The 26,738-nt window shown below is 49.7% G+C and overlaps 8 protein-coding genes across 8 annotated transcripts; 3 read left to right on the top strand and 5 right to left on the bottom strand.

The window, feature by feature from the left end:
• Window positions 1-306: 306 nt before the first annotated feature.
• On the top strand, window positions 307-1,722 carry TGAM01_v210007 (hypothetical protein; the record flags this gene model as incomplete). The annotated part of the gene is made up of 1 exon (XM_018810119.1): window positions 307-1,722. The coding sequence occupies one exon, from the start codon at window positions 307-309 to the stop codon at window positions 1,720-1,722; it is 1,416 nt and encodes a 471-aa protein (XP_018656674.1).
• Window positions 1,723-2,029: 307 nt separating this feature from the next.
• TGAM01_v210005 (ATP synthase subunit beta) lies at window positions 2,030-3,933 on the bottom strand (the record flags this gene model as incomplete). The annotated part of the gene is made up of 6 exons (XM_018810118.1): window positions 2,030-2,721; window positions 2,787-3,384; window positions 3,439-3,524; window positions 3,613-3,634; window positions 3,694-3,829; window positions 3,923-3,933. 6 exons carry the CDS (start codon window positions 3,931-3,933, stop codon window positions 2,030-2,032), a joined length of 1,545 nt encoding a protein of 514 aa, XP_018656673.1.
• Window positions 3,934-7,991: 4,058 nt separating this feature from the next.
• TGAM01_v210004 (hypothetical protein) lies at window positions 7,992-9,382 on the bottom strand (the record flags this gene model as incomplete). Its single annotated transcript, XM_018810117.1, has 2 exons — window positions 7,992-8,182; window positions 8,242-9,382. 2 exons carry the CDS (start codon window positions 9,380-9,382, stop codon window positions 7,992-7,994), a joined length of 1,332 nt encoding a protein of 443 aa, XP_018656672.1.
• Window positions 9,383-11,243: 1,861 nt separating this feature from the next.
• TGAM01_v210003 (hypothetical protein) lies at window positions 11,244-12,033 on the top strand (the record flags this gene model as incomplete). The annotated part of the gene is made up of 2 exons (XM_018810116.1): window positions 11,244-11,325; window positions 11,429-12,033. 2 exons carry the CDS (start codon window positions 11,244-11,246, stop codon window positions 12,031-12,033), a joined length of 687 nt encoding a protein of 228 aa, XP_018656671.1.
• A 482-nt stretch (window positions 12,034-12,515) lies between these two features.
• Window positions 12,516-13,305, bottom strand: TGAM01_v210002 (vacuolar ATP synthase 16 kDa proteolipid subunit 2; the record flags this gene model as incomplete). Its single annotated transcript, XM_018810115.1, has 6 exons — window positions 12,516-12,552; window positions 12,610-12,780; window positions 12,840-12,952; window positions 13,010-13,092; window positions 13,167-13,197; window positions 13,261-13,305. 6 exons carry the CDS (start codon window positions 13,303-13,305, stop codon window positions 12,516-12,518), a joined length of 480 nt encoding a protein of 159 aa, XP_018656670.1.
• Window positions 13,306-15,002: 1,697 nt separating this feature from the next.
• TGAM01_v210001 (hypothetical protein) lies at window positions 15,003-18,922 on the top strand (the record flags this gene model as incomplete). The annotated part of the gene is made up of 3 exons (XM_018810114.1): window positions 15,003-17,799; window positions 17,879-18,726; window positions 18,797-18,922. 3 exons carry the CDS (start codon window positions 15,003-15,005, stop codon window positions 18,920-18,922), a joined length of 3,771 nt encoding a protein of 1,256 aa, XP_018656669.1.
• An 831-nt stretch (window positions 18,923-19,753) lies between these two features.
• TGAM01_v210000 (hypothetical protein) lies at window positions 19,754-21,421 on the bottom strand (the record flags this gene model as incomplete). Its single annotated transcript, XM_018810113.1, has 2 exons — window positions 19,754-21,049; window positions 21,167-21,421. 2 exons carry the CDS (start codon window positions 21,419-21,421, stop codon window positions 19,754-19,756), a joined length of 1,551 nt encoding a protein of 516 aa, XP_018656668.1.
• A 1,174-nt stretch (window positions 21,422-22,595) lies between these two features.
• TGAM01_v209999 (hypothetical protein) lies at window positions 22,596-24,715 on the bottom strand (the record flags this gene model as incomplete). Its single annotated transcript, XM_018810112.1, has 4 exons — window positions 22,596-23,341; window positions 23,425-23,860; window positions 23,987-24,270; window positions 24,694-24,715. 4 exons carry the CDS (start codon window positions 24,713-24,715, stop codon window positions 22,596-22,598), a joined length of 1,488 nt encoding a protein of 495 aa, XP_018656667.1.
• Window positions 24,716-26,738: the final 2,023 nt, after the last annotated feature.

The following is a 26,738-nucleotide window of genomic DNA, read 5'->3' as shown; positions in this document are numbered from 1 at the left end:
CAATTTCTTTGATTGCATAGATTTTGATTGTCGCATATTGCGCTAATAACAGCGCAAAAAATTCAAAATTCGCGATATGCGTGCTAGGGTGCTCCGGGTACATCCAAGAGGTACATCCATACAGCTGCTGCAACGAATCAACAGCGGGTATCGCATCCTGCTGTAGGCATCTTGCGCCAGGCCAGGCTAATCCAACGCCGTCATCCAAGCAGCCTCTCTCTCCCTCACAGCGGCACGCAGTCATTGTTGCTCGTGCATAACCATCCCACATGCAATGTCTAACAGGGCGCTTCTTCGCCGGGCACTATGGCTGAGACACCGCTCGATAACAGTTCAGCTCCAGCTCCAGCTCCTGCTCCCGCTCCCGGGGTGAAAGACGGCATATCACCGCCGAAGCCCTACCATGCGAAGCGCCCTCACAAAAAGTCCCGGTCCGGCTGCCAAAACTGCAAGGCGCGCAAAGTCAAATGCGACGAGTCGAGGCCAACCTGTCGATCATGTAAGCTGAGACAGGCCGATTGCGTCTACCTGTACCCTCAGAAGACGCAGCAGTCCATTGAAGCGACTTCCTCTTCATCGCAACAATCGTCATCCCCACAGCAGCTCAAGTCTGCAGCCGCCTCCGCGACTGGCATCTCCGACATAGCCTCGACGTCGTCCGTCTTGTTTTCGGCGCCCATACTCGCATATGCGGACAAATACAATGGCCAGACTCCGCCCATACCCATCGAATTACTCTTCCTCCCGACCGGAATCGACATGGCGGACATGAAAGCCCTCTGGTTCTATGCGACCCAGACATGCGGCTCCTTCTCTACATTGGGCAATGAAGGGCACCGGTCAATCATGAGAAGCCTGCTCGTCCGCTACGGATCCGAATCGCCTTTTCTGATGGACACCATCTTCGCCCTCTCCAGCTTGCACATGATGCAGCTGAACCAGCAATTCGATGCGCAGCGTGCCCTGACATATCGAGTCAGGTCCCTGGCGGGATATCGCAAGGCAATCGAGGAAGCCAATCCAGTAGACTTCCCTGCCCTGCTGGCAAACTCTCTACTTATAACTGCGTTATCATCCCAGAACTTCAGGGAGGCCGATGGCAAAGACCTTTATATTCTCGACTGGCTCGTTGTATGGAAAGGCATCGTCCTCGTGATCAACCTTGTTTCCAAGTCTACTATTCTTGAATCCGGCATGTGGTCTCTATTCTTCCGGCCTCGTATAGACATTGAGAAATCCGCCTCTTTCATCCCGGAGAAACTTCTCACCATGATTTCCGCCATCCAGCCAGGCGATCTCGACTACTCTTTCAAGGATGCATATGACCAGACGTTGAAATACATGGGCAGTTTGTACATGGACTTGGCGGAAGGCCCTTCTAACCTGATGTGTCTAAGAGTCATAACGATATTCACCTTTGTCCCTAGAGAATTCATTGATATAGCTCGCAGCTTACAGCCGCGCGCGCTGGTAATTCTTGCTTATTTTGCAACCTTCTTCAAGCTAGTTCAGGCAGAAGTATGGTGGGTAGAAGGCATCGGAGACCGCACAATACGAGACATCTGCAAATATGTTACCCTGGAATGGTATGAGTATATGCGAGTCCCTTTCACAGCTCTTCATACAACAGACAGCACACAGCTTGCTAGAGTCATACTCGGAGACATGGAGAGCATTTCGCCCCAAAAGAATCTCATAGACTATGCTCTGCAGCTAAGCTGACCTAAAGCTGCAATACAAAACTGATCTACTGTTGCCATCAGTGACTCTTTATCTCAATCATATACTAGTTATAGCTTTAATAAAGTATAAAAGACAAAAAGACACACATGACACATTTACTCAAGATAACTTTAATACGATTTTTTTTTATATATTAATAGTTGTAAATGTCCCAGCTATTGTACATATAGCCCGCGGATAGCATGTTTGAAGAAAATCTTACTATCAAATAGCTGTTTACTACTATACTAGTCTATACACAGGCTTACTATTCCCCAGCTCTTGGGACAAGCTAGCTAAAGCCTTTTTAGTTCTTCTCCAACTCCGCCAGAATCTTCTCACCCTTGGCCTTGGCTGAGGCAAGGTCACCAACCATGTAGAAGGCAGCCTCGGGCAGGCTGTCACCCTCACCGTTGAGGATGGCCTTGAAGGAGGCAATGGTGTCCTTGAGGTCAACGAGAGCACCCTCGATACCAGTGAAAACCTGGGCGACGGTGAAAGGCTGGCTGAGGAAACGCTGGATCTTTCGGGCACGCTCGACGGTAAGCTTGTCGGCCTCAGAAAGTTCGTCCATACCCAGAATGGCAATGATATCCTGGAGACCCTTGTACTCCTGGAGAATCTGCTGGACACGGGTGGCGGTGTTGTAGTGCTCCTGGCCGACGATACGGGGGTCAAGCATACGGGATGTTGAGTCAAGAGGGTCGACAGCGGGGTAGATACCCAACTCGGAGATACCACGGGACAAGACAGTGGTGGCGTCCAAGTGAGCGAAGGTGGTGGCGGGGGCAGGATCAGTCAAATCGTCAGCAGGGACGTAGACAGCCTGGACGGAGGTAATGGAACCCTTCTTGGTGGTGGTGATTCGCTCCTGCATACCACCCATGTCGACGGCGAGGGTGGGCTGGTAACCGACGGCAGAGGGAATACGACCCAGCAGAGCAGACACCTCAGAACCGGCCTGAGTGAATCGGAAAATGTTGTCAATAAAGAGCAAGACTGTGAATGACATGTTAGCCAAAAACACTATCAAGATGAGAGCAAATTATCGCAAATAAGCTTACCATCCTGGCCTTCCTGGTCACGGAAGTACTCGGCAATGGTCAAACCAGTCAGGGCAACACGGGCACGGGCTCCCGGGGGCTCGTTCATCTGACCGAAAACCAGAGCGACCTTGGACTCGCCATCAAGCTGAATGACGGAGGTCTCCTGCATTTCGTGGTACAGATCGTTACCCTCACGAGTACGCTCGCCGACACCGGTGAAGACGGAGTAACCACCGTGAGCCTTGGCGATGTTGTTGATCAGCTCCTGAATGAAGACGGTCTTGCCGACACCGGCACCACCGAAGAGACCAATCTTTCCTCCACGAGCGTAGGGAGCGAGCAGATCGACGACCTTGATACCAGTGACCAGAATCTCGGCAGAGGTGGACTGGTCAGTGAAAGAAGGGGGGTCGGCGTGAATAGGCAGGAACTTGTCAGTCTTGACAGGTCCTCGCTCGTCAATGGGGTCACCAGTGACGTTCAGGATACGGCCAAGAGTGGCAGGGCCGACGGGGATGGTAATGGGAGCACCAGTGTCAGAGGCCTTGGCGCCACGGACGAGACCCTCAGTACCGTCCATAGCAATGCAACGAACAACATTTTCACCCAAGTGTTGCTAGACGAGACGTCAGATGAGTTACTTTTGGGGCGTCCCGCATTGTCTACTTACAGCAACCTCGAGAACCAGCTTCTGGTTGTTGTTGGTCGTCTCCAGGGCGTTCAGGATAGGAGGCAGCTTGGCAGTGTCGAACTTGACTGTAGCATAATCAGTTGTCTGCTTAATACCGCTATATGGCGTTCCGCGAGCGAATATAAAAAAAAAAGCGCAGGGATTTTCACTAACCGTCAACGACGGCACCGATAACCTAGAACTGCTGTTAGCCGCAAATCCCACCATTGAGTCTTTCCTGTAAGCTCAGCCTACCTGGTGGATCTTGCCATCTCCGACGCTCTGGGTGCTGGCGAGTCTGATGGCAGAGGGGAATCGGAGAGAGGCTGGTCGGAGAGCTCGTCGAGCGGCAAAGGATGGGCGGGCAGCCCTGGCGAGGGACGAAATGCCGCTGTGGGGGGGCAACGCAGTTAGAAAAGGCTCAATTCGCATATGGGTGGGAGTGGAAAAGCTGAAAACACCAAATTGAGGTATCTTTACTCACCTCTTGAACATCTTGGCAGATGACAGAGAGCAATCAGCGATGGATATGCAAATGAGTTGGTTAAGGCCGGGAGAAGTTTTCAAAATGAGCAGTTTTGGTCGGGACAGCGACTACTCCAGTCAGAGCTTTCTTCCGGGTCACGTGCAGCCGCTAGGATTGGCCTTTCGGCCTTGGACGGACCCCATTCCCCATCGATCCGTTCACCCACCCAAGAGACTGAGAGATTTCCAGCTAAACTCGCAGACTAGGTGGAAACCACTGTTGCCTCCGTATCTTTCCGGCTAGCAGGGCTCTACGTCCTTTTGGTCCTTTGCTGCAAACACGGTGTTTCATTGATGATGCACTTGTTCTCTACACAGGTTTTAAGACATGATACTGCAGCGCAGTTCAGACTCAAGAACTGAGATCAAGCAACTTTTCAGGAATCGATAGTTATATAGTCAAGAGAAGAAGAGTAAAACTCCAACAAACTTTATTTTGGTTGTCCATGATTTGAACTTGCCTGGTTCAAGACGAGATGCATTCAATGTTTACAAACATCGACCTTCCGTTTATGCGTATACCCATGCCACAAGTATCCTGTACTAAGCAGCCGAAAGTCGCGGGGTGCAGAAACAGAAGACGCCAGTTCGGATACTTGATATCCCATACTTATTGCACGCTAAGCTGTGTACACATTACTCCGCCCGCTCGATCTGATGAGGAGCCAGGCGCACTCTATTTTCTGTCCATGTACTTGTACTTACGCACTTGAGTGCCGACAACAGAGCATTGGCAACAGGATTCTTTTATAGATACGAGAAACCAATAACATTAGAATTGAAACTGAGTAATACTACCAATGAACTGCGCCCGAAAAACCATTGCAAGGTATCCTACCGCCAATACCATTCTTCTTCTTCAAGATGTGACTGTCAAAGCCCCTATTACAACCAATAGCTCCCATAGTGGTAATTCTGCAACTGGATGCTCTAGCAGATGCTTTCGAGTTGTAGAGTTGGCCGATATCCATATCTGCTTTTCCATGTGCGTTTGCACTAATAAGAAAAGGTTTATGAAGCAACACAACGGAGTTGCTATGCGTGAAAAGATACACCTTATGAGCTTTATGAACAAGTACGGTACCTCTATTGGCGATGCCGATTGACATTCATCATAGAAGTCAAGGCATGCCCCACGGATTTCAGCTATGGGCGTCTGCGCGGGATGAGAAGCTGTTGATGATAAACCCAATTGAGATGGCGATGGCTGTAGTATACAGCTTTGTATGTCGGCTCCTTGCCCATTGTGCGTTTCGGAGTCCATGCCAGCATCAACACACGCTGCTGTTTTATCCTTGAACGGGGAGCTCTGGGTCTCCAATATTGCAATCGTCTGTTGAAGCAAAGCCGTCTGCGCTACCATTTGCCTGCGTTCTTGATCTATTTGCTCTTCCTTTTCTTTGCGTTCTTGGGCGAACTGCTCTTTCATCTGCTTGTACTTTTGGGCCAGTTCCTCTTCCATTTCCATGCGCTCTTGATCAGCTTGCTTACGTCCTTGATCAATCTGCTTGCGTTCCTCATCGTTTTGCTTGCGTTCCTGACCGATTTGCTCTTTCATTCGCTTACACTCTTGAGCGGTTTGCTCTATTTGTATGCGTTCTAGATCAATTTGCTTGCGATCCTGATCGATTTGCACTTTCATTTGCTGACGTTCTTGGTCAACTTTTTCGCGTTCGTCATCGAACTGCTCTTCCATTTTCTGGCGCTCTTGAATAACTTGATTGCGTTCTTGATCAGCTTGTTTGCGCTCCCGATCAATTTGCTCTTCCATCTGCCTGCATTCTTGAATAGCTTGCTGGCGATATTGTTCAACTTGCTTGCGATCTTGTTCGATTTGCTCGTCTATCTGCTTGCGCTTTTGAGCCATTTGCTCTTCGATCTCTGTACATCTTTGGGCCGTCTGTTCTCCCATTTGCTTGCACTTCTGAGCTGCTTGCTCTTCGCCTCCTTTGCATTTTTGAGCCGTTTGCGCTTCCAATCGTATGCGTTCTTGATCGACTTGGACCTCCATTAGCTTGCGGTCTTGATCGATTTTCTCTTCCATTTGCTTGCGTTCCTGATCAGCTTTCTTGCGCTCTTGATCGATTTGCTCTTCCATTTGCGTGCATCGTTGAGCCGCTTGCTCTTCCATTTTCTTGCACTTTTCGGTCGTTTGCTCTTTCAATTGTATACGTTCTTGATCGAATTGCTTGCGTTCTTGGTCGATTTGCTTGTCTACGCGTATGCGTTCTTGATCAACGTGGTCTTCCATTAGCTTGCATTTTTGAGTCGCTTGCGCTTCCAACCGTATACATCTTTGAGCCGCTTGCTCTTCCATTTGCTTGCACTTTTGAGTCACTTGTTCTTTCATTTGTCTGCAATTATGAGCCGTTTGCTCTTCTAATTGTGTACGGTCTTGAGCGATTTGCTTGCGTTCTTGTTCAAGCTCTTCGATTTGCTTGCAATTTTGAGCCGTTTGCTCTTCCAATTGTATGCGGTCTTCATTGATTTGTTTGCGTTCTTGGGCGATTTCCTGTTCCAAGCGCATGCGTTCTTGATCGACTTGCTCTTTCAGCTGTTCGCATTGCTGGGCCGTTTGCTCTTCCAGTTGTACACGGTCTTGATCGATTTGCTTGCGTTGCTGAGCCATTTCGTCCTCCATCTGTATGCGTTGCAAATTGACTTGCTCCTTCATGAGCATGCGCTCGTTTTCCATGCGTAGGCGTTCTTGGACAATATCCTCCTTCAATTTCATGTATTCCTGATAATCTTTGTGCGAAATATTTGGCTCCTGGTTCTTATGCTGGCTGTTCTTGCTTTCGAAAGTAGGTTCGGCCGTATGATTCGCAATATCGCGTGCACTATCATCCGCTGAGTCACCAACGAAATCACTCGCCTTAGACTTGTTCGTGTACATTGCTTCAGCTTCAGTGTCGTATTCACGGAAAGACGCGTTGCGTTCACTCCCAGACTCGCTATCACTGCCGAACATGTCACCTGAAAGCTCATCGGCGGCTGAGCGATGCTTGCCGTAGACCAATGCCTCTGCACCAAGATCCGACAAACATGGAGATCTATCACTGTCTTCGATCCCAGGGCTTTGCTCATCGGTCATGAAAGCGGGGCTCTCCATTGGTGATCCGGTTTCGTCCATGAAGTCGGGCATTTCCGTTGTAGATGCCTGTGCTGGCGAAGTGCTCTCATCGTCACCAATATCTTCCAAAACAGGTTTCTTTGCTGCTACAGGGCTGATCTGTTCGTTCCATTCGACTGTAGCCCCTGGTGTCAATTTTTTCCTAGCTTTGCGAGGTAGAACAGGTAGCGTCATCTCTTTGCCAAACTGGGCAGGCGCAAGATTTTCCCATGGTTCTGATGGCGGAATGTCCAGCGGAGGAGGGGGCGCACGCTTCGACATAGTTGTGATCCAAGGACTAGTATCGGAGAAAAAGAAGGTTCCCAAGTAGCAATTCGATACGATCAAAAGGGTCAGCTAGAAGAGATGATAGACAACTAAAGGGATACGGGGACAGAGAGAGCCAAAGGTAAACCAAACGCTTCTATTGTTGAGAGAGTAAATAGAATAAAGGTAGAGGTCGTGAGACATAGACTACGGGCGTTAAAACTGACTTTATAGCATCTATCAAATCCACACTCAGCTCCATAGGAAGGTGGAAATCAATTCTCAAGGTCAGCAGATGCCAAGGAAGAAACTACATTCCTCAATGAAGGAGTATGAATCCAAAGCATTTTCAATTGTTTCTTTGTTGCTCACAAGTTTTCTCCACATCAGATTTTCTATGCGATGCAACTCTGTCAAAGGTCAAAAGAGCGCCTCTCCTTCTTTGATCACAGCCAACCAGATTGGCCTATACAGCAGGGAATGGGATGAAAGACAGTCCGTGATACGCGTATACAGCAGGCCTAGTCTTTGTCTGGTCAAGATTTTGGGCACCTCCTTTCTAAATTTAGATGCAGTGAATTTTAATTTTTTTTTTTTGAATGAATAGTCAAAGACTCCTTTCAGCTATTTTGAGGTATACAATGGCTGTCTAGCCGTACCAACCTCTGGCTCCGGGGCCGGTAGCGGACAACTCCTGACGATGTTCGATCATGGGCTCTTCAAGGCCTAGGGTATCAATTATGTCTTGCCAAGTTTCCATGTCCATCGATAAAATAGCCTGATGCTTAGAAGTCGACTGACGAATAACTCCAGCATCATCTCCATCTCGATCTACCGGTGCTGAAAGTGGTGTCAGTATCAAGAACTACCATTGTAATTTGCATTAATGCGGTACTTACCTAATGCGGGGAGACCATCTTCGTCGAAATTTATTTCCACTCTTCCATCTCGGATAAGAAAGCTCACGTAGAACAGATTCTCAATAGTTTGTCCGAACGACTTGGGATTGACCACAAATCTCATCAAGTCAATACCACCTGTGCTCCGTAATCCATGCTCGTGCATAAGCCGGGTTGTTTCATCCTCTTCCATATCATCTGTGATCAGGTCTGCGACTGTTTCTTGGGCATTGGCCTGGATCTTGTAGAGTTGCTGAAGTATTTTCCCGCAAATAACAGTCAGATCATTCTCCTTCTTAGCGAGATCATCGACATTGAGGATTTCGGGTCTTGTTTCTGTTAGGCTATTTGGACGAAACGGGGCACTCCGCTTTGCTGCCTTGCGCGCCTTCTTTTCGACCGATAATGGACCAAGAAGAAAGCCGGGCAGCGCAGGCCGCCTGACATATGGCAAGCACGCGAAATGGCCGAGATGAGCCCAGTTCATCATGTCTCCTTCATCTCCTACATCCCCGCTATCATCCTCGTGTGCTCTATCATTCACCGTTCGCCGTCGTTGCCTCTGGGTGCTCGAAAGTTCTAGGGATTGGTCATTGGCAATTCCCCCACCATTTCGCATATATGCGATGCACTTGGAAATAAAATCGTCTCCGTCGATTCCTTGCGACAGGCTGCCTTGAGTGAGCCTCAAGGTCTTGCGGTATGAAAGGTCGGTAGTGCTGACAAGCAGCCGTGAATCAATGGTGGCTTCAGTCGTCTGTCGAACTTGCTTGGACAGCTCGTTGGCCCGCAAAATGGTCTCATGCAGGCCATGAGAGTCGCCTTGTAGATATTCTTCGCTATTCTCTGTGATGTTTCGAAGAAGGTCACGAAATCCCTGCTGAACCTTTCTTCTTTCTTCTAGTGGTTGATCTGGGTCGTAAACATCGTCTGAGTCGCTATCGTGCTCATTTTCGCCGTTGCCTATCGCTCGTTGGGAATTCCGCGCGCCCCCAGAAGTCGTGTCAGTACGCTTTCGCTTGGTGCTCGACTGCACTTGCGGATCTTCTCTCTGCCTCATCACCAAGCTCTCTCGACGTAGTGGTTGGCGGCGCGAGCCATCAGACTCAGAATCTGAAGATCCTGTGCGCCGTGCTGACATGGCTGCAGGTGGAAATTGTCATAGTGGTATTTGGAGAATAGTTAAAGAATGTCTTTCATGATTGCACCATGATTGCGAATCAGGTGACAACGGGAGCTTCTTGTTTATTTGGCAACAGAGCAGTTTGGAGAATCCATGTGCACGCAGATAGCGATAGGCGCCCAGAAATCAAAGGTGACGGGGCAGAACGCGCCTTCCGAGACTCTTTACGCGGTAGGGCGTGTTAATGGCCTGCGGCCGCTTTGGCCCCATTAGTGCTTGGTAGGTACCATCTGCAAACCAAAAGTGCTCTGCATTTCTACTGGCTGCTATCATGCTATCGAAAAGCTCATGCAGTTCTGCTAAAGTTAAATTACAAGCTTGTAAACAAGTTTACAATACCAGACGTTTATAACAAGCCAGTGGCCAATACTACGAGGGCAATTCCTCCAGCAATAGCTCCTTGGCCTGCAACACAAAACTCCCCCACCTTATGAAGCATCATTATCTCGCAGTACAAGCAAGTCCATTCCCTTCGTTTGTAAAAGGACAATCCTCATTCTTTAGAACTTTCCATATTTAAAACGGACCACCCGCGATAATACAAGGCGCTGCTGGATGAGGCTGATTCTTGCTCTATCTATAGGGTAGTAGCATTCCTAATATTCTGCTGAAGATCCCAAGGCTCAGATTTCGCTGTATCCGGGGTAAGATTACTATCCAGCGTCTGGACTTGCTGAGATAAGGCGATCGCCCTACATTGCCTGTGCAAAATGACGAACCTACCTGTGTAAATGGCGCTAAAAGCAAGAGTACTCCAATCTTCCAGTAGATTTACATATAAATTAATGTACCTTATCATTGCGCTAGCTTAACTACTTTTAGCAGCTTATTACATAACTTTAGATTTTTTTTACTTAGGCAAAAAATGTAAGAAAAAGAAAGAATATATAATAATAATAACTTATATTCTTATATTAAAAAAAGACTAAGATTTATAAATATTTATATATATATTAGTTAATAAATATAGTAAATATAGTAAATATATTTCATATTATTTATTTTATAAATATTAATAAGAAAATAGGCGTTTATTGTTACCTATAGTAAGTACTTAAGTAAAATGCTCCATACAGGTAGATTAGTCATTTTGCACAGGCAGCGTAGGGGGGGTCAGATAAGGCGGCTCCGAGATAGCCTAAGAGGCTGACGGCTGCAGCTCAAGTCGGGGAAGTTACTTGTAGTCTAAGCCGCACTTAATCTGTTCTCGACAGAGCAAGGAGTGCCTGCAGAAAGCCCAAAAAGGCGTAAATTCTTTTAGGCGCCGGAGCCTCGCACTAGTATCATCATGTAGGTTCTCGGCTCTATGCAAAATGCCAAGATTTGCTCCGCCATAGTCGTGCTCCCCGCCCCAATATTATCTGCGGAGAGCCAGTCGCGTGCCGATTCTCGTCGCTTGCGGCTTGTCTGTGAGAGTCGCCGGTATGCATGGGAACATAAGTAGCATATCTACCCCTTTGGCTAGGCTATTGAGGCGCCTTTGACTCTCGTCATCTTTATCTATGCCATGATCAGTGATACTCTCAAACGATGGTTATTGGAGCTTTTAACAAATAATATTACCTTGCTTCGTCTTTGAGCCTCGTCGCTTGTGTTGTCGTAATAGCTTGATAACATACAATCCGTCATCATTTTGGTGTTGTATAGGCATTGCTTCTATTGCTCCTATATAGTGTTCGCCGACTATCTATCTAGCAGCCTTTGCACAAGTATCAGTTTCGTGCAAATCTAGCTGAAAGACTCGATATATTTTATCCTGGAGTCGCTTTGATTTGATCCAAAAGATTCTGTACTGTTTGGTTACTGCGTCACCGCCATCATGACAGGATTAGCCTCTCTGCCCCGGTATAGCGCAGACGACTTTGATACAGCCTCAGTTCACTCTGCAGCTCCCTCTTATGGTATGTGAAGCTACATAGTGATTACGATTCATAGCCTGGCGACGTCCATTGGCGGTGAGCGCCTCGGAATATGGAGCGTCTAAAACACTAACGCCAAGAACAGTCTCAGAGGTACCTTCATACCGCTCTAGGACGACGCATAGCGAAGCTCTTCCATCATATGCGGCCGCAGTGGCAGGGACGACATCACGGAGAGACGCCTCCAGAACACAAAATGATCTGCCCGGGAGGCAGACTATTGGACTACCGCCGCTTCCGCCGCTTGCTTCACCAAGTGCCTTAAACACTCACAATTACCGGATCCCTACGTGGTCGGCCAATAACGCACCGGCGGCCCGCCACTACCGCAATGTAGCAGAGAGGCGGGCTACAGACAGATGGCTTCAGGCTGCAGCTGCGGAATTGATGGTTGTCATGCGAGACTCTGCGATAACTCGGCAAAATGATAGTAGAGAGACCCCTCTTCGCCCATTAGAAGATCCCTACTTGGTCGGTGAGCAAGCCGCTGCTGAAGCTCGCCGGCGAAGGATTGCCAGCGAGGTTAATGAGAGCATGTTGAGAGAAGAGGATAAGCAGTGGGACTGGATGTTGGCCCAGATGAAGACACGGGAAGAAAGAGATAGACCTTCGACTCGATTTCGACAAGAGGCAGCTCAAAATCGACAGAGAACGTTATTAGGGCGGATCGGTGGACGGCTACCACGATGATAAGCACCGCCACTCTCATTGCTCATCTTGAAAGTAGTACCCATCGCTGTCAATCTTGAATATCGCTTGCTTTGTAACCCGTCTCATACGTTGACGTTCCTCCTTGGCTTATATATGGCTGGATACCTCGTTTATAGTGTACGGAGAGATGAAAACAATGATATGTGCCTACTAGCGGTTTTGATTTTTATCTTTGCATTACTAGTGCTTTATGAAGAGAGAAGCCACCTTTAACAGTCCCCAGGAGTGGATGAGAGATTTGTTATACATTACCATGGCCTGAACAAAAAAAGCAGAATCTGAACACAGTATTTACGTGTTTCGTCATGTTACAAAGCGCGTGGCAATAAAATAGAAAAAAGACACCCCCTTAACACGTCCGACGTCTAGAGAAAACCCAATGAATATGGAACACGCTGATCGGAGCCATTTAGTTGTAAAATCCGTAACTGTGAAACGCACTCGTCTCGGAAAAACCGAACTCAACTCTTCGTGTTGAGCAAAAGGGCAACGATGAGCCTGTAAGGAGGGAAAATTAGCTTAGATAAAATAGAATGAACAGAGTCGATTGCGTACCCGTAAAGGCCCAATACTTCGCCAAAAATAAGAATTAGAACCATGCCAACGAATATCCTAGACTGTGCCATGAAGGCACGAACTCCGTTATCGCCAACGATGCCGATGCAATATCCAGCTGCCAGTCCGGTCATTCCTACAGATATGCCACATCCAAGATGCATAAAACCTCTGAGCCGTATGTTAGCATGTATCATAAGGTAAGCTCCGGGTTGATCGACTCGACGAACGTGAAAAGACTGTAGCTCTTTGCGGAGGGGGCGGCGAGATCTTCTGCGATGAGGACGGCAATAACAAGAGAGTAGACTGCTAAGATACCAGACATGATGACTGGAATCAGGCACTAAGATATGGTCAATGAGTCTATGGTTCAAAGGTCCATGATAGTTCAGGCGCCCACCTTCATGATGAGGTCCGGTCGAAAGGTGCCAACGCCGGCAATACCGATGCCTGATTTAGCTGTTCCATAGGCAGCACCGATAGCTAATAGTCCATATAAATTTAGCAAAGTCGAAGAAATCGGAGGATTAGGAGTTAATTCGGCGAAGAAGTCGTACACCCAAATATCATTGCAGCTGCAATGCCGCCCTAGATTAAGCGTGTCAGTCAGCTAAGGCCAGAATCTCCTTTTATTGAGCGGCGAGCGCTTACCATCCCGATGAAGGGCGCAAACTTGGGAGCAAGTTCTGACTCCATGATTGTGATGTAGCCACTAGTATAGAGAGAATAGAGGTAATGACGGACGTCGATAACAGAGCTAGGCGCGATCAGATGGGAGAAGAATGGCTTCGGCGCCCGGTGTTGAAGCTGGCGTCATGGCAGCCAATAGAAGCAACTGAATATCACGTGACTGTATCTGGCTGGATTCTTTCATTGGCTAGTCTGGCTATTCGCATCCCTGAAGCAGCGTCGGAGTACAGACTAATGCTCCGTGGAGGCACAACTAGGATTAGCAGCTATAGGCGTCTATGTGATGTATTACCTCATCTGTAGCGGTTGGATTGGTTGCTCGGAGCTCTTAAGATTGCTCGAAGCTCTTGAAAATGCTCGAAGCCCTTGAAAGCGCAGTGGAAGCTCTCTTTAGTTTAATAATTGAGGTAGCTCTGACCGGATGCCACCCTATGAGAGTGTATGCACGAGCTCTCTGTTTCACGTGCGATTCATCAGACACGAGCAAAAGTTTCTCTTTAGCATGCAGAAAATAGCGTCCATCGCAAGTTTAAATTACCTATGATACGGTGCGTAGAAACTGCGCCTTGCCGGGGCGGACGGTATCTGATTGAACTGAGCTTTGCTGTACTTCAATAGGCGGTACTGGATGGAATGTATTGCGCTGTTAACTGCGCTAGTCTACGCAAACTCGGAAGCCAACCGATTCTCTTGCCTTCCAAGTTGCAAGTTCCAAGTTGCTAATCGCACCGAAGGATTAATGTTTGGGTTTAGATAATGCTACTAGGCTAGATACTTGTTGTTCAATACTGGGGCTACCGACACGGGAGAACAAAGGCACTTGACAGCATCAACATGCTCTAGCAGAGGTAGGTCATTTGAATGCCCCATAGCCCTGAAAGAGGTGCGCTAGGCCTGACGCTGCCTTCCATGGATGTCTTGCGGGTAGGTCGACTCCCCTGTAGGCGGTGCGGCGGTGCCAACAGCACGCCGACTCAATCCCACTATCCCTGAGCACTCCGTAATACGCGGCGACCACTTTACGTACTTCCTATTTCCTAGCCTAGCAGTTATCAGACAGCCAAACCACCTGCTAGCCACAAGGTAGGTCGGTCGGTCGCCAACCAGCCATATCTGCCAGTCCAGCTGCGAAGGACTGACTCCCTCCGGGTTCTTGTTCGGCTTGACGCTGCTCTGCATCGCGAGGCGTCCGCTGGGCTGGAGAACAACAGTTTGTCTGGGTTCGAAACGCGACCAGCCATCGTCACCCACGCCGCTGGCAAATCTTGCGCCCACTCCCCTGATGCACCCTTCTTGACACGACGTAGCGATCGTATCCCAAGACTACAAGAGAGTGGCATTGACAGAAGCGTTGAACACTGGGGCTTTTATTGACCTTCGTCAGTTCATCTGGACGGCTTTGAGAAAGGGAGACGAGCGCTCCACCACTGGTCCCCTTTCTACCACGGCCGAGAATCCATTCCAAAGGGGAAGCGCTTTCCCACGCAAGGCTCCAAATATCGATATCCTCGCCACGCCGGGCTACGACGACACGCGAAGAGACGCTGCCGACCGGGACATCTGGCTGGCTAGAATCATCTCGAGTCTGACCGCCCTAGCGGCTGGCCCTACGCACCACTCTCAGCTCGTTTGTCCCCCTTCTCCCCTTGAGTCTGCCGAGAACACTCGATCTGATTGCTTTCGCTGTCTGCAGCGCAGGAAACATGGCCGACTACCACTACAATCCCCGGGCACCTCCTGGCCCTCCTGGCCAACGCCAACAGCCGCGGGGCTATCCCGACCAGAATGGCAATTATCAACGGGATGCCGCGTTTTCAAATATCTTTGGTGCTGCTCCGCCTCCGGGAAGGTCCCAGACCATGACATCGGCCTCTGTTCCACCAATGCTTGACCAAGGAAGGACGCATACAATGTCATCTGCCTCTGGCATGCATCGCCAACCGCCTCCTCGTCCTGGCCAAGGGTACTATAACGATCCACAACAAGCCCCGAGACCTCGGCCGGTCGATCACATGGCGAATGGCAACTATCCGGGCCAGCGCTCGGCTTCAGGGCCTCAAGTTCCTTCTTCTCAAGCACAATACCTGCAGCAGCAGCAACAGCAGGCCAGGCGTCCTTATCCAGGGCCTCCGGGTACAGGGCCTCCGGGTACAGGGCCTCCTCGATTCGACTCTCGCGGCCCGCCGCTACCATCCGGGGGCCCACGAGGCCCAGTCCAGAGGCCATATCAAGGAGGACAGCCTCCTGCTTTGAATAGCGACGCATATCGATCGCAATCCCTAGCCTCCATGCCTCGCCCGCAGATGTATCCCGGGCAAAGTAACTATAATCAGTCGTCTGCAAATCAATTTCGGCAAGCGCCCTATAACAATCAGCATGCTCTCTCTAGGACAACCGCTCAAGGTAGGGTAGTCCCGGACCGCCATGATGACCGTTCAATGTCATTAACTGGTGTTTACCATCCTCAAGATCGAGATGGCACACAAACTATGAGTGGGCGAGTTATTCCTAACCGGCGAGCGCCGACCGATGCCAGCTCAAGCTCAGGGTACTCAGCCCAAACTGCCCACTATGCCCCTATGCCGGGGACGCAGACGCGCACACAAACCATGACCTCTACAAGTAGCACTGTGGACCACGGAAGAACTTTCTCTATGGCTTCTATGATGTCTACAGCCTCCACGATAACTCCGCCTAGTGAGTCTGATGCTGGCACGCTCGTCCAAAGACCAGGAAGAAGCAGATCCATCGACAGCGAGCGCCCGACTACTGCGACGACGAAGATCCGAGCCCCGCTTGTATACCCAGCCCTTCTTTCACGAGTGGCCGAATGCTTCAGGCAGAAGATCATCGTGGGCGACAGAACGAAGAACGAGCTGACATATAAGAATGCTTTTTCTGGTTCAGAGGCAGTCGATGTACTATCTTACATCATTCGAACGACTGATCGAAACCTGGCTCTGTTACTCGGTCGCTCTTTGGATGCTCAGAAATATTTTCACGATGTCACGTACGAACATCGACTGCGAGATTCACAATCCGAAATGTACCAGTTTCGAGAAAGTCTGATGGATGAACCTGAAGATACGCCCGTGAACGGCGTCTTTGTGCTGCTCTCAGAGTGTTATTCGCCTACTTGCACGAGGGACCAGCTTTGCTATTCTATTGCCTGCCCTAGAAGACTAGAACAGGTTTCTAGATTGAACCTGAAGATTACCTCTGGACTGCGCAAGGAAGACTCTGCCAATGTCAACGATGACGAGGTTGATAAGACTGATGAACAGAAGCTCTGGATCAACTCGGTGCCAAAGGAGGTTGCTGACGCGGTCAGCGAGCGAGAGAAGAAGCGACAAGAGGTTATATCCGAAATTTGCTATACCGAACGAGATTTCGTCAAGGATCTTGAGTACCTACGTGATTTCTGGATCATTCCTCTGCGGTCTAAGGCGTCGCCGATACCTCTTCAGCGTAGAGAGAAAGTGGTCAAGAATATCTTCAGCAACATCATTGATCACCCAAGTGTCCATAGCGTCAGCTCACGTTTTGCAAGCTCTCTGACTACCCGACAACAGAAGGATCCTATCGTGCAGAATATTGGTGATATTTTCCTGGAGTTTGTGCCACAATTTGAGCCCTTCATCTTTTATGGTTCCAGACAACTGGAAGCCAAATTTGAGTTCGAAAACGAGCGTTCCATCAACCCCTTCTTCTCCAAGCTTGTCGACGAAATTGAGCGGCGAAAGGAATCAAGAAAGCTGGAGCTTAACGGTTATCTTACCAAGCCAACCACGCGTTTGGCCAGGTACCCTCTGCTGCTGGAGAATGTACTGAAATACTCGGAAGATGGCAGCCCCGACAAGGAAGATATTCCAAAGGTCCTCACGATGATCCGAGATCTTTTAGGAAGAGTGAATGCAGAGTCTGGCAAAGCCGAGAACCGTTTCAACTTGCGAAGGCTTCAGGAGCAGCTTCGGTTCCGACCCAATGAGCGCGTCGACCTGAAACTTACCGAAGATGGGCGCGAACTTGTGTTCAAGAGTCAGTTCAAGAAGTCGCCTACTGAATCGGCCGAGTTGACTGCTTTCCTCTTCGATCATGCGGTTTTGCTTGTTCGCATAAAGCAGAATGGCAAGGCTGAAGAAGTCAAGGCTTATCGACGGCCCATTCCCCTGGAACTGCTTGCCATTCGGGAAATGGAAGAGGTGATCACATCTGATGGCGGCGTCAAGCGGTCGGCATCTAGCTTGTTACCGGCCATACGAACCAATGCGGGAGACGCCAAAAAGGGAGAAGGCTGGCCCATTACCTTTAGGCATCTTGGCAAAGCAGGATATGAGCTCACGGTCTATGCCTCCAACCAGGCAGCGCGGAAGAAGTGGCTTGAGCACATTGACGCCTCACAACAGCGGCTCCGAGCGCGAGCCGACTTCTTCACAACCAATATCATCTCCAGCAACTTTTTTGTGGGAACGAACCAAGTTAATTGTGTCTCACCATTTGGTACGTCTTATGGTTTCCTTATTTCCCACCTTACCTCCCCCCCCCACCCCGTCAATTCTGAGAGCTAACTGGTGAACAGACGGAGGCCGCAAGCTCCTTTATGGTACTGATAACGGTGTCTATATTTCGGATCGCAAGAACACAGAGGCAGTTCCTCGACGTGTCCTTGAAACGACCAGTGTCACCCAGATTGATATTCTTGAAGAATACCAGCTTCTCCTTGTTCTTTCCAACAAGACGCTACTCTCTTATTCGCTCTCTGCCCTGACGTCTGACGATCCTGCTCTGGCAAAGAGACCTAAGAAGATCCAAAACCACTGTAGTTTCTTCAAGTCTGGCATCTGTATGGGTCGGCATCTCGTGTGCTGCGTCAAGTCGTCAACACTATCTACTACCATTAAAGTGTTTGAACCTAATGACGCTATGACCAAAGGAAAGAAGCAGAAGGGTCTCGGAAAGCTCATGGGTGGTGGTTTCGATGAGCTGAGGCCTTTCAAGGAGTTCTACATCCCGACCGAATCGTCTTCTGTGCATTTCCTCAAGTCGAAACTGTGCGTGGCATGTGCTCGAGGCTTTGAAGTCGTCTCGCTCGAGACACTTGAAACGCAGTCGCTGCTTGACCAGGCAGATACCTCTTTGGATTTCGTGGCCCGCAAAGAAGGAGCCAAGCCCATCCATATTGAACGTCTCAATGGAGAATTTCTGCTCAACTACTCGGAATTTTCCTTCTTTGTCAACCGAAATGGTTGGAGAGCTCGACCAGAGTGGAGAATCGATTGGGAAGGTTCACCTCAGAACTTTGCGCTCAGCTACCCCTGGATTCTTGCATTTGAGCCGAACTTTGTTGAGTTGCGCAATATTGAGAATGGTGCTGTACATATTGTTCCTCACAAGAACATCAGGATGCTCCACAGCAGCACTCACGAGGTATGTTTCTATCACCTAATATCAACTGATAATCCATATGCTGTTCTCTTTACTGACTGGTTCACGATAGATTATATTCGCCTATGTAGATGAAAGAGGGGAGGATGTAGTGGAATCCATTGATTTTTGGAAGAGCAGCAGGCGATCGGACGTGTTTGGCGCACAACCGCCCGCACAAACCACCCAACAGCGATAATGGTAGCCTTCGTCCAACAACATACTAGAATTCTTTAATTTCCAGGAAACTTTTCTTGGATGATTCCACGAAATCGCAAAGATACAGCTGCCTCAATCCCGAGAGCAATATATTTGAGAGGACAGCTTTAACTCTGTCTCTTTTCTTCGCTATTTCCCTTCTTTCTTATTTTTTTCAACCTTTTACATACACCGCATCAAGCACTGCGACTCTAGGCGGTGCGAGATGGGGCATCTACGCTTGATATGAGCGCTGAAAGAATCAAGAGGCATCCCTACAATCGCCTTTAGCACCCACAGAGGTCTGTCTTCACGTCATTGCGCTTTTATTTCCCCCATTTCTCAATTCTGTTATTTCCCTTTATTGGTTCCTTTTTTCTGCTTTTGTTCGTAAGTGAGTGGCGAGAGTGAGCTAGGCGAGTGTAGGAGCAGCAAGCAAGTGGATGACCTCACTCAGAGCTATCCGAGGAAGAGGGATGGAATTTGAGTTTCAAAATGAAGGAAGACATTGTACGTAGATGAGAGTGGGAAAGCTTTGTAACTTAGGGGCATAGGACTTGAAACCCGGCACTTTTCTAAGAGGACGCTTATAATTGGAGGTAGATTCATTTACACACACATATTTGTAGTAGACGTGGCAGCTCGCAGCTTTTAGCATATTTGTTTCAGATTTCATGTAATGAGTGATTGATTTCAAGGGGTTATAGGCAATGTTTACTTATGATACACTTGACTTGTCTCAATATTCCAAGTCTGCCTGCTGTTACAGCGAAAGCAGTGAGACAAGAGAAAGGAGCCACTGTGATGTAAATCAATCATATATAGTAGTTTCCTAATCATCACCCTGGGTTTCTATCCTTCTCCCACTGCCGGAAACACTAACCATACGGCCATTGCGCAAAGCCACAATCGTCCACCGCTGCTCTCTCCTCTTCCTCTGCCCCCTTTCCCCTTCCCACAAGCCTATTTCATCCAACAGCACCTCCACGACCGTCATGGCACGAAGCGAAGAAGGCGCTGCCCTGCTGGGGCGCGGAGATCGCGTGCAAAGGAGGTGGAGATCAAGCAGCTGAGTGAAGACGAGGCCAAAGGTTGGTTTGTTCGCCTTGTATGATGTGCTGGCGTGGTGAGCTGGGTTGAAGATGGATCGTAGAGTTGGGTCGGTGGAGGAAGTAGCCGACCTGTAGGCAGTAGAGGATAATGATTGCTGATCTGGCAGCGGTAGTGGGATTGAATTCATGTGTAGATGATTCTCATGGTTGTGAGATTCCGAGGCGTGGGCACCGGAGTCTGTAGAGTTGAGCAGGAGGATGAGCGGGTGTGAAGGGAGCGTTCTGGAAAGATGGCGGAGACGAGTAGCGAGGAGGCGCAGGGCGGCGTGGGCGGCTGATTTGTCGCGCTGGGTGAAGAAGCCGGTGAGGACAGAGGAGAAATGGGTGATGAGGATGATGTCGGGGGTTGAATAAGCTGTAGTGGTAGTGGGTTTGTCGTTGTTGCTTTCGCTGTCGACTTGTCTATTAGGAATGCTGTGATTACCTGGCTCTGTTGCTGTTGCTGTTGTTGCTGTGGTTATTGTTGCTGTTGTATCTTTAATATTGTTGTCGTCGGCGTGAGGCTGAGGGGGCTGAGGTAATGATATTGGAGATGGTGGAGGGGATGGTGTCTCATCTTCGTCGTCTTGGCTGTCTTGGATCTCGGCGACGGCAGATGCTTCCTGCGGCTTCTCTTCTTTGTTGGAGGCAGCATCATCACCAGCACCATCGCCGCCAACATCAGCGGCAGTAGGATCAAGCCGCACTGCCAGAGCAGCTGTTTCTTCCGCCGATTGTATCTCGATAATCTGCTCCTCCTCCTTACCACCCCCAGGAGCAGCAGCCGTGGCGTCCAGATCCGCCAAAACCTCATCCAGCCCATCCATGTCAAAGACTCGCGACAGCATGATTCGGTCCAGACAGTCTCTCCTCCGGGCCGCAACTTCATCCGCCTTCGAGACACCCCTTGCTTTGAGCTCGGCTGTGAGAGCGTTTTTCAGCAGCACGACAATGGTGCTGGGCGGCTTCGGCGTGATGACTTGAACTCTTTGAGCGGCGCTGTCGAGGAGAGAGCATGCTAGCACTTGGAGACCTAGCTGTGATGACGAGTCATTAGCTATTACGAGCTTGTAAGAATAGGATAGAGAACATGAGAATGAATGCAAGTCAAAAGCACTTATATATATATATATATATATGGTCATCAAACTCACCATCACGCCCACTCCATCTTCATTCTCTGCGCTTATCCCAACGACACTTCCTCTCTCAAACCCGCCCGCAAGAAGGACATAATTGTCCAGATCCTCGCATCCACTCCGACACGGCCCCAGACCTCTCACAAAGTCTCGACGCTGCTTCTCGATGCTCGCAAGGACTGAGGCCGACACAGGTCTGGGCCGTGAATTGGGATCTCGTCGATGACCTGGCGGGGTGAACGTGAGCTGACGATGTGAGGCTGCTGCCATGCTGTTTTAAACATACACCTGATGTTATTAGTGATATATTTCTGGAGAAGTGCTTTGGCGTGGGTGCATCTGTAGTGACAAGCTGAGAAGCTGTTTTATTCTGAGGATGATGCTATTCGTCGTATGGCTCTGTACAGCATGATAAGCCATTGTCATCGCCCACTCTCTATGAGGCATACCTATTGGATTTCATACACAAAAAGGCGCCGTCCAGCAGTACGAGATTGGACCTATGAGCTCAAGAGACCATGATTGATGATTCTGCCAAACCGGCGTGTGATGTTGGTAGAAGACGTTCATTGTGGAGTCGCCATCCCTAGTGAGCGCCGCGCCAGTAAAGAAGCCACCAGGTCTACTATCCCCTTCAGAATCGCAATAAAATGTATTTTATAAAAAAAAAAAATCCATAGTTTGAGCAACTGACTTTACGTCTTTTCATTTCAGCCACCTAATATTTAGCTAAACTGCTTCAACGTCTTCTTCGTACACTGTATCTCAACGTAACATTCCGAAAAATTCCACCACAGACCAGCTTCAGCAATCCTACATCGCAACGAACAACTCGGCATCATACACTACTGGAATCCACTGCAGGGAAAAAACAGATTTGTCTACTTCTCCATTCAGCCATGAGTTTTTTTTTTTTTTTTTTTATAATTTTGAAGAGCCTTTTCTGGCGGCAGAGAAAAGAGAGATTTCCTCACACTCTTGTGGCTCTTGTACAGTAAAAGGAACAGAAAGAATAGCTCACGACCTACTCTGTCTTCTTTTATCTTTAAACAACACAAGAGTGAAAACAATTTCATATATTAAGTACACAGCCCGCTGGAATAAGAAAAAAGTGTAAGAAAAAACAACAAGAAAAAAAAAAAAAACTGAAAAAACAGGTTCTCTCATATGCGGGCTTTGACGAATAACCAAAGGCTCAGTTCTTTAAATGGGCAGACATCTCTCCCGTATGCCCCAAATCAGTCCTCCAGGGAGTATTTAAAAAACAGCAAACTCCCCTTCTGATTCATCATTCTCAACCTTTCCCAACTCTCTCTACCTCTGTCTCCGGAAAAAATGTCATGCGGATATCGTTTTTATAGACCATGGGGAACCAAACACATTCGTATCGTCCAGCTGCTGCTTTCACAATTTCACGCTTTGCCAAATCCAAATGCAATGTGCTTTAGGTAGCCATCCCGGGTGTCTCGGCATTCCTGACTGGTCGCCTGCCGCCCTTCAAACTCTTCATCCGGCCTAAGAGGCCTGATGGCTTGGAGGGCATCTCCTCAGATGGAGATGGCAGTGCTTCCGAGGATCGTCCCTCCAACGCACCCGCTGCTGAGTTTTGTCGTGGCTTCAATGGGGGTGAAGGCCTGCCGTCACGCTCGCGCTCGCGCTCACGAGGAGGTGGTCTCGGGGCTCTGACCTCTTCACGGCCGCCAAACTCGCCAAAGTCGTCGGATTCATATCGGCCGTGGCCTGGCATGGGTCTGTTGCTGTAGTCTGGTCGCACCCTGTTTCTGATTCTCTGTGCTACAGACTTCTTCCGCTGCAAGCCACCTTCGGCAATCTCCTGAGCCTGCTCTTCGTTTCGGCGGACAATGGCCGATCGTGCAGCCGGCGTTCCCTCGAGGAAGGTTGAGGTGCCCAGTCCATGAGACTCATCTCCGTGCACCAAACTGGCACGAGCCGCTGAGTCAAAGATGACGGGCTCTCGAATCTTGCTGCTGGCGGCATAGTCATTGAAGGCTTCGCCAGATCCGTGACCCATAAAGTTGGAATGGTCAGCCGTGGCGTTGAGTGGGCCGGAGCCGCCAAGTGTGTTGTTGAGAGAGCCCTCCGGAAAGGCTTGCATCGGAGACAGCTTCTTGCTGTTCTGACGATTTCGGTGAGGGTTGAGGGCATCAAAAGGTCCATCATGGTGGAATACTAAAAGGGAAAAAAATCAAGTTAGAAACGCACATGCTAGAATATCGAAACGGGGAGACTTTTGCCAAGTCGGTTATACATACAGCCTGTTCCATAAATGCTGGTGGCGTCCAGCTGATCAATAATGTCCATCTTGCGGCTGGGGCGCTGCTTGGCCTTGCTCTTTTCCCGACGCTTGGCCTCAATCATCCTCTTCTCCTCAGCAGTGAGAGATTTCGAATCGAAATCCATGGCTGATGAATCAGAGTTGCGTCTCGGGCGTCGCTGCACCGGCTTACGGGGCGGCGAATCGTCCAAGAGGCTTGGGCGGGTGGTGCTCGAAGTCGCGTTCTTTGGCGGTGGCTTGCGGGCTCTCAGGGCCTCTTCTTGGGAGCGAGTAGGGCGATGCCTGCTGGATGCCTGGCTTTCGCTTTCACGACGAGCAGGCGCTGGCCGGTCTGTGGGACGCTTCTTGGGCTGCGAGTCGCTGGGCGGCTGCTTCACTGAAAAGGCGGGAGAGTCGTCGAGCGTCAGGGATCCCTAGATTGATATCAATACCTCTGTTAGCACTGGTTGATCTCGTTGACTCTAGACAACCAGGAGAGAGAGCGTAGTTCGGTATACGCGACTATGTCGTAAGAGAGATGGTGAGAGATGGAAACGCACAAAGATGTCTTCGGCAGTGAGAGACTGAGTCTTGTCGGGACCAGCAGGAGCAGCCAGGTTGTCAACCGGCCGCGGTGCCAGAGGCTGGTCCAGGAAAGGGTTCCGCGATAGAGGGCGTTGGGACGGCATCGGGTCGTCAAAGGGCGATGTAGGCGTCGTGGGGAAGGACGGAGAAGCAGTGCGCATGTTGCGGAAGGGATTGTTGGAGGCGAGGCTATCGCTGTTATTATCATTGAGGTCGCCGTTGAACGACAGCCTGGGCGGCTGCGAGGCGGGTTGCTGCCCTATAGGAGACGCCAGTCAGCATCAGCATGAAGCGACGGACGGCGGCAGGCCAGATAGGCGAATGATGGGCAAAACATGAAACAGGACGGCAGCCCGTCTCGTCAACATGATACAGCAGGAGGAGGGTCGATCAGAGGAGAGGATAGGCCTGAATGCGCCCGCCAGGTGGGCTTTGGCCCCCTTGATTGGTTTCGACCGCAGGCGTCATGCGATAATCTCATTGATTCGCCTTGTTTTTTTCCTTGAGATGATGCCCCCTTTGCGCGTCTTGCCGCCGTGGTGTCGCAGGACGGCACCAGCGCCAGCGAACGGTCGGCATGACGGCACCAGGAGCGACATGCGTGGTCGAAGCTCCAATGAATGGATTCAAGGGATGAATGGAATCAAATCACGACGCATTTGGGGGCGGCGGGAGCGCTTACCAAAGTAACCGTTGGCGGACATGATGGCGATACAATTGCTTCAATTTGATGTCAAAATGCTATGTATGTCCAAGTAGAAGGGTCTCGAGAGGTTGACTCGCGACACAGGGGACTATGGCAGTTAAATTCCTTGGACCTGCAAGGCTGGGCTTAGCGTCACAGCCAGCCGCCAAACAAAGATGTGCGCTACCGGCTAGCAACCAAGCCCCAGGCACCGCGGCCCTCTAAGGGCAGCCACTGCTAGCGCTGGAGGAGGCCCTGGGCGAGCAATGCTGAATGCGCTGAGAGCACTGCAGACAGAGTTGGCCGGGGCTGGTTACAGCACAAGGGGGGTCCCCTTTGCAGCGGGCAAAACGCACGCGGCAGAGCAACCTCGAGGATCAATGCCAAAAATAACCGGGATGGCAGCAGCAGAAGCAGTTGTGTTTCAGTAGTTGACAATTACATACAAGTAGATAGATAGTCACAGGATGCGGAACAAGTTGAGCAGCGAGCAAGTGAATGAATGACGATTGCATGCATGCTTGCAGCACCAATTGGTTGATTGATGGAATTAATTGGTGATGGGCACCAGGTCACGCAGAATGCGCCCCCTCCACACTGTGCCACTGCTGCTGTTCCCTTTCTCCAGATCCAGAAAAGGGGGGTGGCTGCCCGCGCTTGGGCGGACGGGAAGGGAAGAAACTTCGCGCTGGGCTGGCTGCGAATAGCGATCAGCGGCCCCGACTTGCTAGCAGTAATCTAGTACACAAGATTACAAGATTATCCGACTACGAAGAACAAAGCCGAGGGTATCTGATCCTTCGCTTGGAGTAGGTATCGATCGGAACCTGTGAAATGAAAATGCAGTAAAGCAGACCAATCTCATGCCCGCCAGCTCAAAGGGTCTTTTGCCCCCTTTTACTGTCCAGTTACTTACTCGAGATGAAGTGCTGTAATGCCGTTTGAGGAGTGGATTGACCCTGAGCCGCGAACCCCCCAAAAAAGCTCCCCAAAGGAGTAAGACCCGGGGCGGGGGGGCGAGAGTTGACCTGCAGATTAGCGCTAAGTGGGAGCGGCCAGCCCACTAAGAGCTCTAGGTACCGCTAGTACTGCTACTATTGCACCTCCTAATAATTGGCTGTGTTGCTACAAGTATGTGAGGAAGTTGGTTTTATTCGCAGACTTGGCGGAGTAATAACTTTCATTAGCTAATGTCCATGAATACAAAATGAAGAATTACTTCGTGCTAGTATCGGCGATCGCTGCTAGTAGCCCAAAGAAAATTCACAGTGCGAAACAGGGAATGCCAACAACCCGCACCTAGGAATGTTTGAGGATGAACACAGAAGAGGCGAAACCAGGAGGTGGTAGTACAGGTAGAGGCCGGAGGTACCTCCTGCGTTGCACAGACACACAGGCAGTGATCTCATGGTACTTGGTTATCCGCGCAGTGGAGGCCATCTGCTACCTGAAACATGCGCGTATCACAGGGCACAGGAGAGAGCGAATGGCTTCCCGGTACGGGTACCGCACAGCACCTCCGTACGAGTAAAGTGCATGCAGGCCTAAGAGCGACTAACACTGAACCCGGAAGCCCCAGTGTAAATTTCAGGGTCCAATACGGAGTACCAGGCGGCAGAGTCTGAGCGTCGGCGATATGAGGATTGAAACTCGCACATGCTGGATCAGGTATGTAGATGGTTGCTCCGAGTGCAACTAAACACTGAATCTTGATTCCCTTTATTACAGCAGCTACCTCAATTCCATTTGCTACAGCGGCCACTGGATTCCAAACCTCGCATTTGCTTCGCCACCCACGTCGGAATATTGACAAAACAAAAAAAGCTTGCTTACCTCGTATCTTTAACACTTATCAAGCTCTAAAAATCCAAGTATAGCTCTCGCAAGCATGCACTAGCACTTTTGTGGTGTGTGCCACAATCTCACATGCTCTGCCCCCCTCTTCTCCTCTCATCATCAAAGCATAATGTCAACCCCCTCCAAACGGATTGATTTGGCAGAAAAAAGAGAAGGCCAATACTAAATCTCAGCTGATCTTCCTC

The sequence above is a fragment of the Trichoderma gamsii genome (genome assembly GCF_001481775.2).
Source record: "Trichoderma gamsii strain T6085 chromosome Unknown Scaffold_54.2, whole genome shotgun sequence".
Classification (NCBI taxonomy): domain Eukaryota; kingdom Fungi; phylum Ascomycota; class Sordariomycetes; order Hypocreales; family Hypocreaceae; genus Trichoderma; species Trichoderma gamsii.
The sequence above is the reverse complement of the archived record's forward strand: the minus strand, read 5'-3'. Positions and strand labels throughout refer to the sequence as shown.